Source organism: Poromitra crassiceps (assembly GCF_964638095.1).
Source record: "Poromitra crassiceps genome assembly, chromosome: 1".
Taxonomy (NCBI): Eukaryota; Metazoa; Chordata; class Actinopteri; order Beryciformes; family Melamphaidae; genus Poromitra; species Poromitra crassiceps.
Window position 1 is genome coordinate 67,378,297 of NC_139623.1, and position 24,767 is coordinate 67,403,063.

Here is a 24,767-nt window from a genome sequence, read left to right on the forward strand (position 1 = left end):
GAGGGCGTCGGCCACCGCACCAGGTTAAATAGAGAACATAGCCTACGTGGCACAGGTAGTGTGGAGTGACGTGAAGGGGGCAGAGCCCTGACGTCAGAGGAAATGGTCTGCTCTACTAGGGTAGACAGAACTAGCAGAGATTCATACATGATGATATATTACAAAAATACTAATGCAAAAATAGGCTACATGTCACATCAATAATACTGTAGGAAAATACAGGTCCTATCATGTTGATGTTAATGCCACACATATCAGCAAAATCACGCAAGGATATGATGTAAGAATCACACAGAGTAATGCATCTAATTAATGAATAATATAATGTAACGTGTTTTTACGTCAAACAGAATCCAACGGTTGACTGCCAATGACATGTTTTTACGTTTTTTTTGGGATGTGCATCTATCCCTTTTACATCTCTTATATCAATATTGAAGCCACCGAACATGTACAACCCATTCCACCGACCCACTAAGTGGCGACAGTGCTCTCCCAGACTAGAGGAAGGCAAGCAAAAAGCATGTGTGAGGAAGCCATTCTCATGAAAATGGATGGGGGAAAACGCTTTCGTTTTCGCGCTGATTGCTGGCGGTGCGGGATTGCAAATTTGCATAATAGATTACGGGTGGAACACACTTTGAAACACGCAGCATAAATAAGACCAGAATCGCAAAAGCTTCATCAAAGCTCTCAACACAAACCACAAGAAACGAGCGAGCCGATCCAGACTTGCACAGCGGCCGCCAGCAGACAGGCAGCATAGACAGCAACTCGCTTGTCACACACCCGCTGAAGCCACGGAGGCAGGAGGAGAACACACACGGAGGGAGGAGTTTGAATGAGAGGGGTGTTTCCTGCTGTTATGGAGGAAATTACTGTTCAAAACTATTGTTTAGATGTCTGACGTCTTACTGATGCCAAAAATGAATGGTTAAAGTGACTGTTCTATCGAATTTCACAAAAAGCCGTTTATCTCAAAATAATTTTTCAGACGCTGAAACCATGCTGTATTCAACTGCTAATGCTTACATAACTACTAACTCTACAAACTAACTCTTTTAGACAGAGAAAGCACACATTCTATTAGTTCTTTTGAGATATTGTGTGTTCACAAAATCTTAGCAGAAAAGAATCCTCGGGTCTTGAAAGATGAGCCAGAATCCTCAAAAAAAACCTCTGGCAGAACCTACCTACAGTAAAAAAAACGGCTGGCAGTGAATGTGTTAACACGACCAGACCGCCTCTCAGCCAATCCTGTGATTACATCACAGAGACAGCCAGAACGAGCCACTCCTCCCTCTCTCCCTCCTTCTCTTCCCCTAAAGCACACACACACACACACACACACAAACACACACACACACACACACACACACAGTGATACTGTTTATTTACCTTAGGTGTTAGCTATAGATGTGATAGATTATTAGTTGTAAAGTAAATGTGATGAACTGATATTTTAATCATTATGTTAATGTCAATTGATATTGTGATTTATTAAATCTTTTTCTTACATAATGCTATGAATCTTGGTTGTTATTCATGAGGTATTTTATCTGTGGAAATCTGTGACAGAACTGAAATTTGACCCTTCAATTAACTGTACAATGTACACTATATCATTATGAGACTGATATGACAATTTGGTTTGGTGTCTAAACTAGTCATAACTTGACTTTTAGACAGGTCTGTAGCCTTAACTACAGTGGTGCCCCGAATCTTACAGAGAATACAATATTTTCTGCCAAATCTAATAAATTTATGAATATTAATAATTAATAATTATTAATAACCATATTTCATAACCAAACCAGCTCCTGCGAGCACAACAATGGGGTTGTCTGAGTGTTGGGTTCAGTTCGCTGGGGGTGTTGTAGAGGGTGTCCCACCGCACTTGAACGCGGCTGGGAATAGTGTAACGCACCTGCTAGCTCGCTGGGGATTGGTTGAGCGGGACACGGCCATTTTGTCGGCGGGAAAGTGTGTGTTTTGGGCCAGAATGATAGAAGCCGGCTAACGAGAGGAAGAGCTAGGAAATGCTCTTGTTGTTATGGCTGTAGGTCTAAGCCTGTTAAGAGAGACCTAGAACTGTAATAAATGCACGGAATTGCAAGTCGACCTTTGTCTCCTTCCTCCTTCATTCCGGTCCGGGAGCACATTATTACATTGGTGTCAGCAAGTGACTAAGAACTTTGGCCGCTCGCCTCGCGCGATAACAGCAGAAAAATGGAGCGGAGCGGAGCCCGCCCAAGGGTTAAGTTGGAGAGAAGGGAGAGGGACGAGGCTGAAGCCTGGGAGTTCGCGAGGACGAATGCTGCGGAGGAGGGCTTGATGGGGAGCTACAGACGGGTGGAGGAGAGCCTCAGGCGGAGGGAGAATGAAGCCGAACCGGGCCCCTCTAACAGACAAGGACCCGTGCACGGAGCAGCAGAAGCCGGGGGGAATCCGGTACAGCTGGCGCCGGAGAGGAGTAGCAGCCGAGGCGGACGGGTCCCCATCAAGACGCAGAAGTACGCTGGTAAACATAGTTGGGAGGCGTTTCATGCCCAATTCGAACTGAAGCGGGTGACGAGGGCTGGACAAAGCATGAGAAAGGGATAAAACTAGCTACGTGCCTAGTGGATGACGCGCTAGCATGTTTGCTACTGCTAAGCCCAGGGGAAAGAGGGGACTATGGAGCGCTGGTGGGGGCCCTGCAGAGGAGATTCGGGCATTGTGAGCTGCCGAGCATACAACGCGCCGAACTGTGTAACAGGCGCCGACAGCCTGGCGAGCCGCTGCGTGTTTTGGCTAATGACATTGAGACTCTATCAAGAAGGGCATATACTCACATGTTGCCAGAGGTGCAGAGTGAGCTCGCCAGGGACCAGTTTGTTCGAGCTTTTACCCCGGGTTGGCTGCGCGCCCAGACCGAGCTGGCACGCCCAAGGACGCTGCAGGAGGCGTTGGAGCTGGCATCAGAGAGAGAGATCGTGGGGGCAGCAGCCGCGGAGGACGGCGCGAGGGGGGACACCCCCACCGTGAGGGCTACAGTGGAATACAACCCGGCCCAGGAGGAGCCAGCATGGGCGAACAAGCTGACAGGACAGATAACTGAGCTGATACGTGCTGTGACGCTGCAATCTCCGCCCGGTGCAGCACCACCGCAACTGGAGGTGAGGCGCTGCTGGGAGTGTAACCGACCGGGACATCTGGCGAGAGAGTGCCGCAAGCATGCGAGGGGGCGGGGAAATGGCGCGGGGCTCGTGTAGAAGGGACGGAGCCCGGCGTCATGTCCCATGCTGCCCTGTCATCGGCAGAAGGAGCCCAATGGCACGGCGGGGGGAGTGAAACTCCGTTTTCCCGTGGAGCGGAGAACGGCGCGGAATCGGACATGGTGGTGGGGTGGACAAGGGTTGGGAATCTTCTGGGGTCATGCTACGTCCCTGTCAGGCTGGCAGGGGTGCAGTGTGTGGCCCTGGTGGACACCGGGTCCACTGCAACGATACTGAATCCTGAACTCGTTCCGGAGGGAGTGCGGTGGGAGTCTACAGTGAAGCAACTGCGGACAGTGACCGGTGAGTTGGCTCCCATGAAGGGAAGGGCGAGGGTCATGATAAATGTGGGGGGCTGTCAGTGAGTTTCCTGGTATGGGTAGCAGATGTGCAGGAGCACTGCATACTGGGTTTAGACTTTCTTATGTTTACTCGCTGCATAATGAACCTAGGGGAAAACACCCTGTGTTTCCCTGGCGGCCCCACTGTCAAGTTGATGCCCTGCCCACAAGCCCCGAGCACAGGCCCACTTGTAGTGAGAACTACGGAGACATGCGGGGACGCTGCAGCGTTCCCGGCCATCAGTGATAGCTCCTTCCCCACGAGTACTAGCATCCAGCAGGGCTATGTCTCGGAGCCACCAGGCTCACTTCCTCTCAACCCCTCCCCCGACGATCAGCCCCTTCCCCCGGCCACTAGCCAGCCCCTGTCGGCAACGGCCGCCTCCTTTACGCCACAGGGACCCCCTTCGCTAGTAGCACCAAAGACGGGCGGGGGGTTGGACAGGGTGGCGGCGATAAGAGAGATGTGGGAGCGAAACCGTAGCGGGTTAGAGCCCGGGGAGCAAGAAGAGCTGTGGCGAGTGCTGATAGAGTTTCAGGACAGTTTCGCCCTGTCGGATGAGGATCTAGGCCGCACACACCTGGTGCAACACCAGATAGACACTGGGGACGCACGGCCCATCAGGATGCCGGCCCGCAGAGTCCCCATGGCATACCGGGAGGAGTCAGAGAGGGCAATTAAAGAGATGCAAAAGGCGGGGATCATCGAACCATCGGACAGCCCCTGGGCCTCAGGGGTTGTGATGGTGAAGAAGAAAAAGAGCAACAAGAGGAGGTTCTGCGTGGATTATAGGCAGGTGAACAAAGTAACCAAGAAGGACTCATACCCGATGCCCCACGTCGACGAGTCACTGGACACGGTGGCTGGCTCGGAATGGTTCTCCTCGCTGGATCTGCGCAGCGGCTACTGGCAGGTGCCCCGATGCCCCGATGCCAAACAAAAAACTGCCTTCCACACGGGGAGGGGGTTGTGGCAGTTCTGCGTCCTCAGCTTTGGATTGTGCAACGCCCCAGCCACTTTTGAGAGGCTAATGGAGAAGGTGCTGGCTGGCATTCCTCAGCGGGAATGCGTTGTCTACCTTGATGACATCTTGACACACGGGGGTTCTTTCCATACGGCTCTGGGGACGTTGAGGAGGGTCCTGGAGAGGATACGGGAGGCCGGCCTGAAACTCCATCCAGACAAATGCCATTTTATGAGGAGGGAGGTGGAGTTTCTGGGGCACAAGATCGGGGGCGAGGGCATCAGCACTCAAGAGGAGAAGATCCAGGCGGTGAGAGACTGGCCCACCCCCACCACAAAAAAACAGCTGGAGAGCTTTGTGGGTCTCGCCTCCTACTACAGGAGGTTTGTGCGGGGGTTCTCCAGCATCGCGGAGCCCCTCTTTCGCCTGAAGGAGAAGGGCGCAACGTTCGTCTGGAGACCGGAGTGCCAGGAGGCATTCGGGGCCCTTAAGAAGGCATTGACGGAGGCGCCCATCCTCAAACCCCCAGATTCCGCCCTGCCGTTCATCTTGGACACGGACGCCAGCAACACGGGCATGGGTGCCGTACTGGCTCAGGAGGGACCGGATGGAGAGAGAGTAGTGGCCTACTTCAGTAAGACATTTAAGAAAGCTGAGCGTAACTACTGCGTCACGCGCCGGGAGCTCCTCGCCGTGGTAGCGGCTGTCAAGCATTTCAGATACCACCTGTGCGGCATGCCATTCACCATCAGGACTGATCACTCCGCTCTCCAGTGGTTGTTGTCCTTTCGCGAGCCGGAGGGACAGATAGCACGCTGGCTGGAGAAGCTACAAGCATACAATTTCACAATTGTACATCGGGCCGGGGCACGCCACACGAACGCTGACGCCCTGTCCAGACGTCCGTGCGCTTCAAAGGGGTGTTGATACTGCGACAAGAGAGATGCACGGGAGGAAGAGCGCCGGGGAGAGGCAGGGTTGTGCCCCATGCATGAAGAGGCGGGGCCGATCTGCAGAGAACTGCGGGTGATCGGAGCAGCTGAATGGAGAGCACAGCAAGAGCAAGACCCAGCTTTGCAGCCGGTCCTGCAGTGGGTGGAGGAGGATCGGAGACCACCCCCGGAGGAGGTGGCAGGGGCAGCCACCGCCACAAAGAACCTGTGGCACGAATTTAAGTGTCTGCGGACACAGGAAGGAGTGCTACAGAGGGCCTGGAAGGAGCCGGCCACCGGGGAAAGCCGGTGGCGGGTGATGGTGCCCAAAGCACTCCGAGAGACAGTGATGAGAAGCTCCCACGGGAGCACCGGTGCGGGACACTTCGGGGTGAACAAAACCATCCGCCGCCTCCGTCAAGGTTTTTACTGGGGGTTGATGCAAAGAGACGTGGAGGATTTTTGTCGCCGCTGCGACCTGTGCGCAGCCCACAAGGGCCCACCAGGGCAGTCACACGCCCTGCTCCAGCAACTCGCCGCAGGGGCGCCCATGGACAGGGTAGCCGTGGACGTGATGGGGCCGTTTCCGTGCTCTGACAAGGGGAACCGCTACGTCCTGGTAGCCATGGACTATTTCACGAAGTGGCCCGAGGCGTACGCGTTGCCGGATCAAGAGGCGGGGACAGTGGTGGATGCACTGATGGAAGGAATGTTCAGCAGGTTCGGAGCGCCCGAGACCCTCCACAGCGACCAGGGGAGGAATTTCGAGTCGCGTGTCTTTGCAACTCTCTGTGAGCGGTTGGGCACGAGGAAAACACGAACCACAGCACTGCACCCGCAAAGTGATGGCCTCGTAGAGAGGTTCAACCGGACGCTGGCTAAGCAAGTAGCCATCCTCACAGCAGAGCACCAGCATGACTGGGACACCCACCTGCCTCTGGTCCTCATGGCTTACAGGTCCGCTGTTCAGGAGTCCACCTCCTGTACGCCTGCGCTGCTCATGCTGGGGCGGGAGCTCCGGACCCCAGCGGAGGTGGCGTTTGGTCGGCCGCCGGATACTCCTGCCGTTCCACCGGGGAGGGAGTATGCCAGGAGACTCCAGGATCGGTTGGAGTCCGCCCACAACTTTGCTCGGGATCAACAGGAGAAGGCGGGTAGGAGGCAAAAGAGGAACTATGATGTGAGGGCCAGGGGGAGGCATTTCCAGGCCGGGGAACTGGTCTGGGTCTATAGCCCTAGGAGGAAGAAGGGTCGGTGCCCCAAGCTGGACAGTCACTGGGTAGGACCCTGTAAGCTGTTGGAAAGGTTGGGGGAGGTGGTGTACAGGGTCCAAATGTCACTCGGGGGGAGGGTGGTGGCACTGCACCGGGGCCGGCTGGCCCCTTACCGGGGGGATTGTCTTCCCACCACGGACGCTGTCCGCCCAGCGCCCTCGCAGAGAGACGTTGTGGTGGAATCCCCCGGGACAGGGAGTGTTAGCCCCTTTAGTCCCCTCCCTGCTGCCCTCCAAGGGGGGACCACAGGGTCGAGGAGGCCGCAGAGGCGGAGAAGGGCTCCAGTGAGTCACCAGGACTATGTGTTGTTGTAAAAAAAAAGACTTGTAGTGTGATGTTGATGTGCATGTTTACTGTACCACTTGGGACAAGTGTTTGTTTAGAAGGGGGGGCTGTGTAGCGATGTGGGGTTGCCAGTAAACATGGGGTTGTCTGAGTGTTGGGTTCAGTTCGCTGGGGGTGTTGTAGAGCAGTGGTTCCCAACCTTTTTACACCAAGTACCACCTGAGAAAGTAGTTGGCTCTCCAAGTACCACCATATGACCGACGTTAAAATACAGTCTATTCAGCTATGCACAGTTCACGCAGGAGGCAAATTTATTCCAACCTGCAGCCTATGTGCAACCTGCAGCAGCTGCACTTGTGCTGGGTTGACTGCTGTCTTCACCTCCTTGTGCTTCATCGTTGCTGCTCTCCTCTACTACAGCTCTTTTACGATTCCCTCCCGTTTTGATCCACTTTAGCATCCCTCCTCGTCTTTGTTCACCACTTGTGTAACCATGCGGGGCGGGCAGGTAATTGTGCATGCGCAACAGGTATAGTGTCCGTCAGAAACAAATATTTGTTTCTAAATCTCAAGACAACAAAATAAACCTCAATTTCAATGATCACAAGTTTATTTTCATTCGTAGTATTATTTTGATAGATAAACATGTTTTACAATTGATTTTAAAGTTCCACCAGCAGGGGGGGGGTGCAAGTACCACCTACCTTGAGAAACACTGCCAATAATATTAATAATAATTATTATTATTTCACTTTCACATGTTTGAAAACTACTACTAATGACCACCATGGATTTTGCACAAAAACTAAAAAAAAAAAAAAAAAAAAAAAATCCACAGAGCCTTCCAAGTACCTACGGTACGCGTACCGTAGGTTGGGAACCACTGTTGTAGAGGGTGTCCCACCGCACTTGAACGCGGCTGGGAATAGTGTAACGCACCTGAAGGAGACATGGAGTCAGGTGGGGTTGCTAGCTCGCTGGGGATTGGTTGAGCGGGACGCGGCCATTTTGTCGGCGGGAAAGTGTGTGTTTTGGGCCAGAATGATAGAAGCCGGCTAACGAGAGGAAGAGCTAGGAAATGCTCTTGTTGTTATGGCTGTAGGTCTAAGCCTGTTAAGAGAGACCTAGAACTGTAATAAATGCACGGAATTGCAAGTCGACCTTTGTCTCCTTCCTCCTTCATTCCGGTCCGGGAGCACATTATTACAATACATTCAATGATCGTGATTCAAGTGTTACAGGACCATTTCTCATTCAGATTCATTTATTTAAAGAATGGGACTTTACACATTAATGAACAGTACAGCCGTACAGTAAATATGCCAGGTTGTAGCCCAAGGGCTAGTTTCCACCTGTAGTCCCATGGCAGGTTGATGTAGTCATGAAAGTGAAAGAAAAATTAATAATACAACAAAGATTAAAAGTACAGAAAGTTAGTAAAACCAAAAATGATTAAGACACATAGTTAATAGTACCAGAAAAAAATTAATAGTATAAAAGGTTAGTGAAACCTAAAATAAATAAAATAAATAAAACACACAGAGCATGCTGCAAAACATGGCAAAATCGTTAATTGTGATCACATTGTTGGTTTGATCTGAGCCATATTTTCAACTGGCCTTTGAAGGTGGCGAGACTCGGGCATTCTCTGATCGAGGGAGGTAGATTATTCCAGAGAGTGCTTCCCATGAAGGATAGGGTCTTCTGACTAAAGGAAGTTTTTCTAAAGGGGACCTCACAGACCTTATTCGTAATGGCCCGGGTGACACGGGTCGAATTGGCGGTCGCACGATATTTGATAAAGTCAGCAAGAGGAGGCGGCGCCAGTCCATGTAGAACTTTGTATATTAGACAGGCAGAGGTGAAATTTCTAAAATTCTCAAAACTTAGCATGCCATATTTACGTAAGATATGGCAGTGGTGATGAGAAAAGGGTTTTTTATCTAGTATTTTCAGGGCTTTTTTATAGAGTAGTTCGGCTGGTTTGAGGATGGTTACTCCTGTCAGCGACCAGCTAGTTATACAATAGTTCAGATGCGAAAGGATCATTGAGTGTAAAATAAACATGAGCCTTACTTTTTGAAAATAAATGTTGTGAGAGAGAGTTTAACTTCATCAGTAGTTGTGGACCCTGAGCCGAGCACTTCCGGTATAGGGCGATCCGATCCTATAGGCAGAGTAGAACACAGGAACAGGCCTTCGGAGGGCAGTGTGGGAATCAAAGAAGCATTGTTTTCTTTAAGTCACTGTACCATCAAAAATTTAAAAAATCTGTTATATTCAGGTAAAAAAAAAAAAATCCAGACATTTCTTATCATCTTGAAAAGGCTAGGATCATCCTTAGGGGCAGTTTCCACAGAAAGTGTCTAAAAGGCAGGAAGTAAGACAGGTGCAAGCAAAACATTAAGGAGCGTTTCCAACTTCCAATCCATTTCATGTGCAGGCCAGGGCCCTCGTTAATGTTTTGGTTGGCCCTGCGTTAATTCCTGCCCTTTAGACACAATATAGCTGCTGTGAAAAAGGCGAAGCGTCTGAAAAATCTGTATCCTCTGTAACCCCCCCCCCCCCCCCCACCCCCCCACCCCCACCCGCAGGCGAAGGCTCCAGTGACGACGGCTGGTCCATGAATGTGCCAGCAGAGGTGCGGGCCATGGAGGGCTACCCGGTGGTGCTGCCCTGCACCTTCAGCCACCCGCAGCACTCGCACCACTCCTCCCTTACGGTGCTATGGAAGCTGGGCCACGGCCAGGGCTCCACCCTGCTGTTCAGCTGCACCAGCCGGGGCCCAACGCGCCCCTGCGAGCCTGCGCCCGAACAGGACCACCGCTACCGGCTGGAGGGGAACCCGCGGGAGCATGACCTCTCCCTGCGTATCAACAGTGCTGCCCTGCAGGACAACGGCCGCTACTACTGTCGAGTGGAGGTGCCGGGACACGACCACGTCAGCTATGAGGACAAGATGGGCACCAGGCTGCGAGTCGAGGGTAGGTAGCATCTTACTCTGGTATAAGTAGCCTACTGTGACTTTGCTGATATTTTACTTAAAGGTCCAACCCGTAAGTTCTAACTATTACTGACAGCGGTGGCCGTTAGGGCAACTGCAGGCAGCATGTGCGCGAGCTGGTGCATGTGCACCGTGCACATAATTGGTCTTTTTGGAAGGAAAAGAGGTAGCCCGCACTACTTTCCAAACATGGAAACCAGATGCGACCTCTTTTCCTTCCAAAAAGACAGATTATGTGCATTGTGGATTAACATTTCATCGTGTGGTGAGTACCCGAAGCACAACATGTATTTTGATGCCGTGAGATGTGTGTTTTGGCAGATTTTTTACAGCTGTACCATTAGCCTCCATTCTATGGCGATAATTACTAACTTCACGACTGTAGCTCACTGTAAACTGAGCGGACAGTGCCGGTAAGACATGGTGTATCTTGGTTATGTGGGGGGGATGTGGCAAATGAGCTAAACTTCCAAAAAAGTGGTGTATCCCTTTAAGCAACGTTCCGCAGCAAACACATAGATCGGTCCGCGTAAACCATTGCGGGATTACTCCCCTTTATAAATTGAAAATATGCGGGAATTTCCAAAAAGATGCGCGAATCTCGCAATCCTGCACCGAATTTTAAACGCTGTCTCTCATACTTACAATAGGCCTACAGAAGTCATTGAGTTCTGGACTAAATCAGATCTAGAAATATTCGCCAATTTGAGTTCGGCCCTAAGCACCACCTCACCGCCGCCAATACTATTGACTATTATCAATGCTTGATAATTCGCAAACCCACTGTAAATCTATCGCGCAGACACCCACCTGTAATGCACATAACTCTATCTTTCTGTTTTTACCACGTACGAAGCAACGTGCGTGGTCAAGCGACGGCTGTTTTGGGTGAGTCAGTCAGTAATGGAAAACTGGATGGAAAAGGAGACGTTCATTTCGATGTGGCTTTGTGACATGCCCTGTCATTTCCCGACGGGGTGGTGCATCTTAAATGTTCACCCCCGCCCACTTGGGATGCTCACGCTTGCTGGATTACAATGGCAACGAGCGCACCTAGACACACACACACTCACACGGACACGGCACACTAGCCGAACACAAATCACCCCTCCCCGGCCCCCGCGCTACACACAGACTCCCGCCCCGCCAGACACTCGTTCCCCTGGTAATCCAATTCAAAACGCAAATCACTTTTTCGCACAAAACTATGACAAACGAATTCTGATTGTTAAATCAAGGTGTGTTTTTTTCTGCAGTGTAGGGAGGAGGGAAGTGTGTCCGCGCGCGAGCCGTGCGTAATGGGCCTATCTAAGCGAGGATTTCCTGCACTGCGCCGGAGAATAGCTGTCTGCACTCAGGCATACGCCTGGCATAGAGGGTTTTTTGCGCTAAGACCAGCTATTTGGTGGCATTAAAATTGAGAGCACCCAAGGCCTTTTTTGCGCTGGAATGCCTATTTTGGCACGGTCAACGCCCAAACCTCTCTTTGCGCTCGGAAAAAACCAACGGCATCTTCGCCACAGTGCTAAATGACACTTGCGCGAGACATATGATAGGCTAGAGGCCCACGGACACGCCTGGGCCACGCCTACACCTGTGTCATCCCAGCGCAAAACTGGATGGTGGAGGCAGACGAAAGCTTAAGACGCTGGAAGATAGCAATAAGAGGCGCGCAAACGCAAACGATAGCGCCGTATGAAGATAGGGCCCTACAGTGTGGAAAATAGGGTCCAGGTTGAAAAATAAAATAAAATTATCATTTAAAGAGCATGGTGCAGGTTAAAAAAAAATCTGAATTTACATTTTGGGCTCATGATTACAGTGAAAATACTCCAAAAAGATAAAGATTTCCCCCTCACAGGCCCCCAGGCCTTTCCGCCATATAAATATGGAGGAAAAGGTGGCATTTTATAAATGCTATATACCCCTTCCACATATTAAGGCAATGTGGTCTCCAACCTGCACCATGCTCTTTAAGTATAGGTGCACTGCTTTATTGTCTCTATCAGCTTGACGTGGTCTCAGTTAACATCACAGTAAGTCATATTACTGTGAAAAGGGAAGCTCTAATGTATGATTCAATGTTCAACAAATTGTGTCAGTCTGGCCAAAGGTTGGCCAGAGGTTGGCCAGTCCTGTTTCAACATAGTTCACTGAGGAAATAACATGCAATAAAATCATGACAGCATTGGGTCAGATTGTGACATTTCTTACATTTCTTTACAAGACACAGCATGGTCACTTACATGTTAAAAACCATAGCTTCTTCAAACTTTACCAACATTTCCTCATGATTTGACACTGATACTGTAAATAACACAATATACTTTCTCGGTTATGTTTAGCTTTTGTTTTATTTCCATAGGAAGAGAACACAGAAAGTCACATGGTCACAGACCAACACTCAAAAAACAAACAGGTTCCTCTCAGAGTAGGCTATGTTGATAAAAAAAATACATTGTTAGGCATCTTTTTTTGTTTAGGTTTGTGTGTGTGGCCATTTTGCCTTTATTTGATATGATAGTATGTGCTGAACAGCGAGGACATGTAGCATCAGCTGCGTGAAGGACAAAGCCTTAATGGTATGTGTTCTACCAGGTGAGGCCCATCATTAGACATGTTAAACTTTCCAAACGTGTGTCCACTTTCTGTTCACAACATGGACATGTTCAGATAATTGGACGTTTTGTTTAATGCAAAAGCAAGGTTCACTTAGTTGACTTTACCAAAGGACTGGCCAAGGGCCTCCAGCTGACTCGAGAGGTTCTGGAGATAGGGCTCCAGCTTTACCCATAGGTTCTCAACATAGGGGGACACCAGTTCTTTGGCCTGTGTGGCCCTGTTGTCCAGCACAGCCTGGACCTTCTCAGCTATGGTGACTACACTGTGCTGGAAGTCCTTCAGGTGCTGGTCCACTTTCTGCCTCAGGTCCTCTGTGTAGGGCTGCAGCAGCTCCATGACACCCTGCTCCAGGCTGCTCTTCAGCTGCTGGCTGTTCTTAACACTTTCAGTGCCACGGCCCTTGGGCAAAAGGTTGCTTGCTGTGCCACATAGGCCGCAATGCATTTTAAAACAGTCATATCATTTTTTTAATAATTACTATGTAAACACTGAACACGCACAAATAACGATGAGACTCTCTTCTATCACCTGCAAAAAAAAGTTTATTGATCCCATTTTCCGTTCTTTAGTTATGAGCCGGAGAAGATAGCCTGATTGAACGAAAAACATACCTTTTTTTCTACGAGCTGAGATAACGAGCCTTTTGTGAAATTAAACATTTCAAGCACATCTCTGACTCTGAAGCTAATTTTCTGATGTCTGGGTCTGTCTGGGTGAAGTGTATGCTGCTCTGCTGCTCTCCGTGCTCCCCCCCCCCCCCTCAACTGCACACGCCTCCTGGGTGTGTCTTATGTGTCTGGTGGCTCTCAGTCTCTGCTGAGTTTGCTGCGCACACACAGTGAATGGTGCGCGATATTCAGCTTTTTGGTTCCGCGTGTGTTTGTCACGGGCTGGCATGCTTCCAGTTCGGAATAATAATGCTGATTATGTGAATGTGCTGTTGCAGCGTACATGAAGGTGCTCAGTTGTGACAGCGGATGCTGCTGCTCTGGGCACAGCTGGCGTTGTGCTCGTTGTGCTTCTGCACGTCGATGCATACGGACGGATGCGATGCGATTTCCTCCTTTTTCCCAGTGACTATTTCTGTGTGTTTGGCTCCTTTTTCTCTGATCAGGAGAGTGCTGTCGCCACCTAATGGGTTTGTAAAATAGGTTATCGACCTCCAATAGCTACAATATTGTTAGAGGCGACGTAAGAAGCTTAGATCGACACCCCCCCGTCAAAAAAACAATTTGGAGTTATGACGCCATTTGGCGTCGCTGGCACTGTACGGTAAATTTCTAATGACGCCATATGGCGTCGCTGGCACTGAACGTGTTAATCAGGCTGGTCTTTAAGGCCTCAGTGTCCACCCACTGCTGGACCTGGGACCTCAACTCATCAATGTAGGGCTCCAGCCTGTTGCTAGCAGCTCCCACCTCCTGATACATGCTGTATGAGAGTCTGAAGGCCTTTCTTTTGATCTCAGTCATCAGGTCCTGGGCCTCCTGGGGAATGGGGGGAAGCATCTCCTTCAGGGTTTTTGCATAGTTCTTAGTCCAGTAATGAAGGTTCTTGTGATGGTCACTGGACAAGAGAGAGCAAGACAAAGTTGAGGTTGGGTTTTCATTCAAGAGTTGGGAGGAATTGTGTGTCTGACATAATTATCCACAATACCTAATGAACATGTATATTGTCACCACTGGTCCCAAATATATCATGTTACTTACAAGAGTTGCTGCCCAAGCGGGGTCTTGTTTAACATTTCTTCAACTGCCTGGTATGCCTCAAACATATAGACCATGGAGGCATCAAGCCACACAGCCAGCTGTGACCTGGGCTGATCAGCATACAAGAGGTTGGCATGAGAACCTGTTGGCAGTTATAAGATACTAGATTAGCAGGCTTCTACATGGCCTTGAAATCTAGTTTGGTGGGACTCTGGCTCGGTATTCTGTTGTGTGTGTAAAGTCTGTGTGTCTTCTGGACTTTTATTTTGAAGGTTGTCATCGGTCGGCCGCGGTATCGGTATCGATCCCGGTATCGATATTGGTATTGCATTGATATATCAATTTCACCACCACCGTCACTTTGCCACTGGGCTTCACTCGTCACTTAAAGTATTACAGCTGCTTCTTCTACCAGAACTCTCATCGTGCACCGCTTAGATTGTAACTCATATTTAATTTGATGCCTATTTAACTCCGACTGTAAATTCATGTAAATTCAGATTTTATGCCTACTGAACCCTCCTCCACTCGTGTATTGTATATATTGGACTGCACTTGCAATGTTGTGATTGTCTTTTTGTTGTTTTTCCAATTTCTTTATCGCTGAATATTGACATGACCGCGCTACACTGCATAATGACATTAACACATTCACTGCCAGCCGTTTTTCAATACTGTAGTTAGCTTCTGCCAAGGTTTTTTTTTGAGGATTTTGGCTCATCTTTCAAGAGCCGAGGATTCATTTCTGTTAGGATTTTGTGAACACACAATATCTCAAAAGAACTAATAGAATGTGTGCTTTCTCTGTCTAAAAGAGTTAGTTTGTAGAGTTAGTAGTTATGTAAGCATTAGCAGTTGAATACAGCATGGTTTCAGCGTCTGAAAATTTATTCTGAGATAAACGGCTTTTTGTGAAATTCGATAGAACAGTCACTTTAACCATTCATTTTTGGCATCAGTAAGACGTCAGACATCTAAACAATAGTTTTGAACAGTAATTTCCTCCATAACAGCAGGAAACCCCCCTCTGCTTCCAACTCCTCCCTCCGTGGGCGTTCTCCTCCGCCCTCCTTGGCTCTGCAGCGGGTCTGTGACAAACGAGTTGCTGCTGCCTGGCTGCTGCCTGGCAGTCTGGATGGGGCTCGCTGGATGGGTTTCGCTCGTTTCTTGGCGTTTCGGTTGAGAGCTCTGATGAAGCTCTTGCGATTCTGGGCTTATTTATGGTGCGTGTTTCAAAGTGTGCATCCAGTCTATTCTTGGAACCCCCCACCATTGCCACCGCTGTGCGTCAGCGCGAAAGTGAAAGCGTTTTCGCCATCCATTTTACAGTATGAGAACGGCTTCCTCGCGCTTTTCCCTCCAGTTTTGGCTCGCCTCTTTCTACTCTGGAGAGACATGTTGCCACTCAGTGGGTCGGTAAAATAGATTATACACATTCAATACCTCCAATATTGGTATAGGAGAAGTAAAAGGGTTAGATCAACGTCCCACCGTCAAAAAAAAAAAATCAATGTATGTAATCTTGCATATTGTGGCAATAAAAGTGATTCTGATTCTGAATATCGGTATCAGTATTGATATCTGTATCGTTATCAGCATGATTATCGATATCTATATACAGTAGTATTGATCGCATTGATGGCATCGATATCAAAACCGGTAATGAAATCGTTATGGATATCGGTATTGATATTGGTATCTACTTACAAAATATAAAACTAGTTGCGAGCTACTTATTTCCCCTGTCCCCCCAAATACATATTTAGCACATTTTAACGGTATTATCTATACAAATTTGGCAATGTGGGCTGTCTGTTCTCTGTTTCAATTTTTGTGTCGGCCACAGCTATGCCGTTTTCCGTGCGATCGGGCTGAAACTTTCAGGGGGTGTAAACGGGGGACCTGGCGGAGCCAGATTTTTTAATTAGGTGACTGCCCTATCACTGATTATGTCATCAGTGATGATGTCATCAGGCTTTTCTTCTCCCCCTCTGCACGGCAGACAGGTATGAGCAGGCCCGTAGCCAGGGTTTGAGAAATCCCGAGGTCATTTTAGCACGACGTGGGGGGACCAGGGGGGGTGCCCCCCGGATATTTTTTTTTTTTCATTTTAAAGTAAAATGCTTCAATCTGGTGCACTTTGAGAGCAAAATTAAGAGGCTAGATCTATAAAGAACTACAGACATGTTAGATTAATATCCTCTTTACTGTGCTGTTGCTTTAAAATGATACAACAAATAAATGTCTCCCCATTTAATATAATTTATATTCTGCATACAGGTCACATGGCAGAATACTGCTCAATTAAATACAATGGCCCATCTACACAAACATCACAGGGGAGTTACTTACCCATTCACTTCAATAGAACTGTCCCCAAAGTATAGGCCCAATCTAGCCTCAATGCAAAATCTGAATGTTGTGAGTTATCTCTCTTCCTTCTATAGCACACAGAGAGGAAGCAAATTGTTGCATTTCTGATCAACTGTCACATTAAAACATCAATGACAGATGAATAGATCTGGGGGCCGGGGCTATTTTTCTTGGGGGAAAAAACAACAACAAAATCCTGGAAAATACCGAGGTCATGACCTCGGTTGTTCAATGGTAGCTACAGGCCTGGGTATGAGGTAGGATGATGCAACAGCCTCTGAATGACAGGGGCTCAAACCAACAGTATAACAACTGTGTCGTGTGCCTGCCTGCATATAAATTAGTGGACTTTACCCCAAAATAGTGATGGTTCTGTCATTCTGTGGTGTAGCCTACATTTCAGATCTGATGCTTGCAGTGCGCTATAGGGCAGAAATTGACACGCGAGAGAGAGGGGAGAGAGGGAGTGAGAGAGAGAGAGGGGAGAGAGAGTGAGATAGCGACAGAAAGCGTGATTGAATAATGCCGTGCGTGCATCCCCGGGGCCGGCACACTGAATAAGGCCTGGTTTTGAAAAGCGCTAACCGCAAAATGAACCCCAGTTGGGAAGATCGCTTTAGGCTGGTATTCTCATCAAGGAGATGGTATCATCAAGGAGATGGTCTCATCGGAGCCAGCTTGTGATCTTCCGTGAGAAGAATATAGATAGATAGAGTACTTTATTCATCCCCGTAGGGAAATTCTGGCGTTAAGAAGATTGATTGCAGGCTATTTATTATTCTTTTATTCTTTTCAGGCAGTCATATGCATCTCTATTATAGGGTTAGGGTTATATCATTAGGCGGTCATATGCATCTCAAGTTGCGAGGCCTTTCAGCCCGACTCTTGCGTTCTGGGTGGCAGTCTTTGAGTGACAGGTTCTATAGCTTAGGCTACTGGCATATGGAAATGTCACTTGGTATGCTGTGGATACACAGCAAGTGGAATACAGCAATCGGTTCAGATTTGGCGATTTGGGGATGCGCATTCACTGCATGCTGTGTGACGCGCTGTCTCTCCCTCTGTGTGTGTCGTGTATCTCTCTATCTCACACACACACACACACACACACACACACACACGCTGATCTGTCACCATATGATATATGCATACGCACAACGGTCCCGACCGACGGGGTGGGGGGACGACGAAATGAAGTAGCTACAAAATTGCCTTGTCCAACACACACACATGATCATTTCAGACAAAACAAAAACTCTGAGAATTTATATGTTTCATCCCGGGAGACGCATGTCGTCTTGTTTGCTTGTTTTTTTTTCTCTCTCTTTTTTAGAAGAGTGGTTAGTTCAAGAATGGTCCAGGTGTAAATCATAAGTTAATCATGGACTTGAATTTGCTAGTATGTGTGGGGACATAATATTATTATTGACTTGGACACTGGCAAGGATTGCATATAGTGCAAAATGTATTCTGAACCTGAGCTCAATATGATAAGATACAACCATTTTGATTACACAGACTATACAGGGGCAAACTATTTCATTGCACTGCTATAATCTATATTGGGGGGGGGGGGGTGTAATTTACGGCTACCTAAACTTGTCAATCAATAGTTGCTTCATTTTAATGATTATCTTCCTATCAACAGGACATCTTGTCCTCTGGCAGCATCTCATACTTGATCTCAAAGGTGCTCTTTATAGATGTTGACAGCCATTCTTTTCAGACAGTTGACGTCATACCCAGACAACAATGGTTGATTTATTGATTTTATTGTGGATAATAAAAGACAGCATCCAAAGGATAAAAACATGAGAAAGTGCAAGCACTTATTTACATCATGGTCCTTGGTCTTATGGAAACAAGACATACAGCAACACATAACATTATATATACAGCACAGATCAATCAACGAGTCCATCACTCACCCAAACAATTATCCATAGCAATATAAAACTGATAATAATAAAAATACATAATACATAAAAACACAATCTTAATATCAGCCTGGACTCTATGCTACACTACCCCAATCATTTTTTCAGTTGGCTTTTGAACCCACTCAAGGACTGGGTTAGGGTTAGGGTTAGGGTTAGTTAGTTACTGTTAGTTACTCAAGGACTGGACAGACTTACATAGGGAATTTTGTTCCATTACACATTTTTGTTCCATTACAAATCCACCTACCCTACTGGAAGGACAATTTGGTGACCAGCCAAATACCAAGGTACTTATGAGTTAACGGATTCTAATTGTTCACCCTGGAGTGTGAGGATACCAAGACTGTTATTGATACAGCAGCACAAATTGGAAATAGGACGATAATTGTTTAATTCACTCGGATCACCACCTTTAAAGAGGTCCGTAACCTGAGCTGTCTTCCATACGGATGGAATCTCACCGGAGATAAATGCGAAATTAAATACAAGGAACGGTGCGAGATCATCTTCACCCTTGGATTTCTTGGTTTTTAGTTTTAAAAGTGCATGCTCCCAGGACTTTACAGCCTGCCCATGACCTTCTCCAGATCACACCCCACCGGCGTGCACATTTTCAGCCCAATCCAACCCGGGGTGTGGTGCTGTGAGGTGGTGGTTTCCAGGTGTTTTCCAGGATTTTCCAGGACTTTCCAGGTGGTTCCAGGACTTGATGATGTGCCCATGACCTTCCCCAGATCATAACCCCACCATGCAAAATGTCAGCCCAATGCGAGCTGCGTTGTGGGCGTGCATAGAAGCTAAATATACTTTCATTAAGACATCTTTCTGGACTCCTGGTTTCGATTCATTTGGTTTAGGCTATATCAGCTATTATATATATATATATATATATATATATATATATATATATATATATATATTTTTTTTTTTTACCTTTATTTATACAGGGGGAGTCTCACTGAGAGCAATGCTCTCTTTTTCAGGAGCACCCTGTTCACATTCACACATACATTCATACCTGGAAGCTGACCAGTACAACCACAGTCTGATCTGTTGGCCACTGAGCAGCTCCACTGGAGCAGTTGGGGTTAAGGGCCTTGCTCAAGGGCACATCAGTGGTGGTAATGAGGGAGGGGCAAGCGCTGCCTTTTCGCTTTCCTCACCCAGATTTATCCTGCCGGTCCCGGGGATTGAACCGACGACCTTCCGGTCACAAGCTCGCTTCTCTAACCATTGGGACACCACCGCCCAATATATACATTTTATGGGATGAGGAGTGGTTAAAATTCCATTCTCTATCAATTGGCGTCACTTGCAGGATATCTACGACAGAGCGGGTAAGTCTGAATTAATTTCATAATTCCTTACTGAGCTGTCATCTGATATTTAAAAGAATCTGAAATGTTTGTATGTTTTGGGTGTGTCAAAAATGACGTGGATAATCAGTGGTAAAATTGTAACCAGAACCAAGTTAGTACTCCTTGACTTGGCTATACATCCCTGGCCAGTAAAACCGTTTGGAGATGTGCATGAAGGTTTTCATGAAGCCTAGGTGACCTGCCCAAGGGATTGGCTGCCCAAGACTCAAAACTTCCTCCCTACAGGACTTGGGGAGGACTAGCTGTCTGCCATCTTCAGACTGCCTGTAAAGAAGGGGCGGCTGTAGCTCAGGAGGTAGAGCGGGTCGTCCACTAATTGCTTTGGATAAAAGAGGTCGGTGGTTCGATTCCCGGCTCCTCCAGTCTGCATGTCGAAGTGTCCTTGGGCAAGACACTGAACCCCAAATTGCTCCCGTTGGTGTGCCAGCACCCTGCGTGGTAACCTGCCGCCATCGGTGTGTGAATGGGTGAATGTACCTACTGACTGTAATAATAATAATTTATATAGCGCTTTGGATAAAAGCGCTATATAAATGCAGGCCATTTACCAAGAAGGACATTAGAAATTGCTCTCTATGGGGCATTTTGTTGCCTCCCTAAAAGACGCACTACGCTGTTGTTTAGGAATGTCAACGGGTAATGTGTCTACTTCAAGCTCTGGAGCTAAAAGTTCTTGTTCTGTCTGCTCTGTTGGCTGTAGCAGCTGTTCCCCAACTAGCTGCCTGCACTTCTCTGTCCTCCTGTGTGACTGTGGGCCCCACTATGACCTCTTCCCCATGAAATGGCATTAGCTGCAGTGTGTCTGCCTCAGTGTCTGGGGTGCTGGGTAGGGGCACTGTTACTGGCACTGCCTCAGGTTTAATGGGTGGTTCTGCCTGCTGTGTTACTGAAACCACTGGTGGAAATGTGTCAGGAACTGGAGTCACTACAACGCGTTTAGCTTTGGACCATGTAACTGCACCACAAAACCTTCCCCTGCTCTTATTGATGAGGTCGTACAGAACTGGCAAATCTGTGCCTAGCAGAGGGCAGGGTAATACTTTGGGCATTGGTATTGGTATTGGCATTGGTAGTACTTTGGGGCAGGGTAAGTCTGGGGCAACACCAACTTTCATGAGGTAAACCTGTTCTTCAACCTCAATGTATACCTCAGCTGTGGTGGCCTGCTCCTTATGTCCATGGACACAGACGACAGGGACTGTTTCTCCCTCACACCACAAACCCCTATAGGGACATGCTGAGCCCTAACAAGGGACTGGGAACAACCAGTGTCTAAGAGGGCCTTGTATGGTCTACCATTTAGCTGCACAGTGGCCAGAGGGTATAGTCTGATTGCTCCTCAGGTGCAAGGCGATGCCGGCACGCTGTGTGGCCCGAGAGGCGTTCGCAGTCAAGGGGTACAGCGGCACCGTGCACCGAGCGGCATTCACTGGCAAGGGGCACTCCAAAGGCAAGGTCCTCTCGGTTGGTCCCCTTCGCTCTACCCGCAGCAGCCGGGCCGCAGCCTGCTGCTGCAGCCTGAGCGGTTGCGGCGTCCAGAATGACCCAGTAGGTTGGCCGCCGGGCCGACTTACATCCTCACGGGGTGGCCCTGCATCCTCATGGGAGGGGCCAGCCACAGGGGGGCGGCTCTGTCCCTGTTCCTGAGCGGGCACCAGGCATGGGTCACTTGTTGCCGGCGAGGCATGAGGGACCTCACGGTCTCCGAGTCCTGACGATGCCTCTCGAACTGGTGGGCCAGATTCTCCACCGATGGTCCGAAAAAGCCGGAGGGGGAGACTGGCACGTTTAGCAGCTCCTTCTCCCGCTCCACGTCAGGCCGAGCCACAGGTGGGGATGAGTAAAGACCAAGAAGGCCATGACCTTCCCGACACCTGCCACCCAGTCCAGCATTCGGAGTGCGTAATCGGTGACCATGCGGAGCTCCGTGTAAGTCTCCTGGGAGGCACTATCACTGATCATTTAATTGCAGGAGAGCAGGTTGATGTGTGTGTGTGTGTGTGTGTGCGCGTGCGCGCGCGTGCGTGTGTGTGTGTGTGTGTGCGCGTGTGATAAAAAGGGCTATGCAGGTGCAGTTCTGTAGTGCATCCTCAAGGAACACCCTGAACCTCTCTATGGAGAACAGTGGGTCCAATTTAAGAGAGTCCTGAAGCTTGTTCCATCTCTCAGTAGCATGAAATGTGAAAGCAGTCTTTCCTGATTCAGTATTCATATGTGGAATGACCAATCTTATATAGGGTACATTTGTATATAGTTTGTTTGGCATCCACGTACAGGCACACCTGTAGCCTATAGTATAGGTATTTTTGGCCCCGGTGCGGTAATGCACCAGGGGCCCTATGTTCCCGCATGTCGCCAGGACACATTATGCACTACTTTACGCACAGCAATGCTCAATGCTCCACACATGGCGGCCGGCCACTAGAGGGCGCCGCCGCCCCAGTGCTGCAGCCAGAGGATCTGTGCACATGCGCTGTTCACTCTCAAAACAAAGGGATTCCTGAGAGTGCTATCTCCACCCAGCAGGGTTGAGTGAAGCCGAAATCCTGCCAGATCAGTGAACCAGATTCTGAGTTGAGTTAGAACCTCTGTGAGGTCCCCGCCCCTCTGAACTTTCTTATGTAGAGCTGTTGTTTCTAGATTTGCACACAGTGCGTTGTGTATTTATATACAGTCTAGCTCTGTAAATATGGCATTTTAAGTTGTAATATTTTTTGTCTCGCCAAAAGTAACCATGTAGATTCCCACTTTGAGATCAGTTTATCAAAATGATGCCTGTACGGAAATCTGAATTTCGTTGTCGGAGATTGCTCCTAGCAGCCAGACTCTGAGGTGCTCTCGGTAACAAACCGTCATACAGGGGGAAATTATTATCCTATGAACTGATCTTTGCAGCTCTGTTGATTAGCTAATGTTTCCGTAGCATTTGGTTAACGTTATGATTTAATTCATTTTGTAACAAATGTTGGTTTAACAGGTGAAATCGAACTGAACCTTTGGCTACGTTGTAACGTTTACTGACTGGGCAGCCCAGTGCTGCTGTCTCTCAGTCGGGTCGTTTGTCTAACTAACGTTAACGTTATCCAGCTGCCTGTCTCTTCTGTATCCTTATACAACAGCTACGAGGAGAGGAGCTTGCTAACATCCCGTAAAAGCATTTCCCAGAGATATATTGGCTAAATACTCTCCTCGTGGTTCACCCCAATAAAACCTCTAGTGTCTGTTTGCGAGAGGCTAACCCGTTAGCTATTAGCTAATGGCTGGTATTGTGTAGGCTCATTTTAGACCCGGGAGTTGTAACGTTATAAAACACATTTCCTGGCATACGCAGGCAGTTGGACAACCTGGTAAGTTCTGAAAATATGTGTCTGTTATTCCAGCTCTCGTTATCGGTTGTTAGATTGTTGGTAATGTGCCGACATTAAAGAATGAAGCTAAGCCGGCTAATGCTAGCTCGACGACACCGTTAAAACCATTGATGTATTAAAATAACCGATAACTTAGCTGGAGTAACTACTAAAACACATATTTTCTGAACTTACTACTTCAGTCCCCAACCAACGTTACTTCCTCGTGCACCTTTCTCAAAACAATGTCCTTTTTATTGCGGTCCATCGATATAGAGTCTGGTAGACAGATAAAGCAGTGTCTTCCTTCTGTTTTACCCAATGTTAGCCAGCCTGCCTGGTCTCTTCTCTGTATATCCTTACAACAGCTAAGAGAGGAGCTTGTGAAGAATGAACATCCCCACAGTCAAAGCACTTCCCTGAGATATCTATATAAAAACGTTTATTGCTTTAATACCAAAAATAAAACCTCCAGTGTCTGTAAGCTAACGCGTTAGCGATTAGCTAATGGCTGGTGGTTGTTTACACTTGTGTAGGCCCCATGTTATGGTTAGACCCGGGAGTTAACATTATAAAACACATTTCCTGGCATATGCAGGTAGTTGGAAAACCTGGTAAATTCTGAAAATATGTGTCTATTATTGTGTTATTCCAGCTATCGTTATCGGTTGTTAGGTTATAGTAATATGAAGGCGACAAAAACCGGCAAAACAGCCGGTTAACACAAGCGGTTATTAATGCTAGTCTGCTTCCATTAAAACCATTGTGTATTAAAATAAACGATAACGTAGCTGGAGTAACTAATAAAACACATTATTTTCTGAACTTACTTCAGTCCCCAACCAACTTCGCGCACCTTTCTCAAAACAATGTCCTTTTTATTGCGGTCCATCGATATACAGTCTGGTAGACAGATCAAGCAGTGTCTTCCTTTTGTTTTACCCATGGTTTTACCAAGCAGTGTCTTCTCTATGTAAAATAGATCTATAAGGTGAAGAGCCTGTCCAGCCAATGACGGCTTGAGACTGGCTGCCACAGCTGTCAATCATCCCTTTTTATATGTCAAATAACTACTTAAAAACAAACTGATCAGAAAAATGACCACTTGCACAGGCATTAGCATGATAATAACTATCTAACTATCTAAACTGGCTATGCCAGGTTTCGACCTGGCCTTGTTGTTTAGAGCGCTCCTGCTGACGTCTCATTCAAAGGACACACTGGTCAGCCTATGTTGTGCGGCGGATACTACTCTATCCCCTCTCGGTGTGTTTTATATATTTTTTTTTCCCCCCCGATTTTTTATCCCATTTTTATCCCCCATTAGTGCTAATTTTAA

General features: G+C 48.0%; 1 protein-coding gene across 1 annotated transcript in view; it reads left to right on the forward strand.

Moving 5' to 3' along the window:
* The window catches only part of LOC310791625 (sialic acid-binding Ig-like lectin 15), a gene marked incomplete at its 3' end in the record, with an annotated part of 28,932 nt that overhangs the window by 2,344 nt on the left and 1,821 nt on the right, over nt 1-24,767 (forward strand). Inside the window, exon 2 of the mRNA XM_083653289.1 lies at nt 9,649-10,038. Within this exon, the coding sequence (XP_083509415.1) occupies nt 9,678-10,038 (361 nt within the window). The 5' untranslated portion in view covers nt 9,649-9,677. The remainder of the gene's footprint in view (nt 1-9,648; nt 10,039-24,767) is intronic.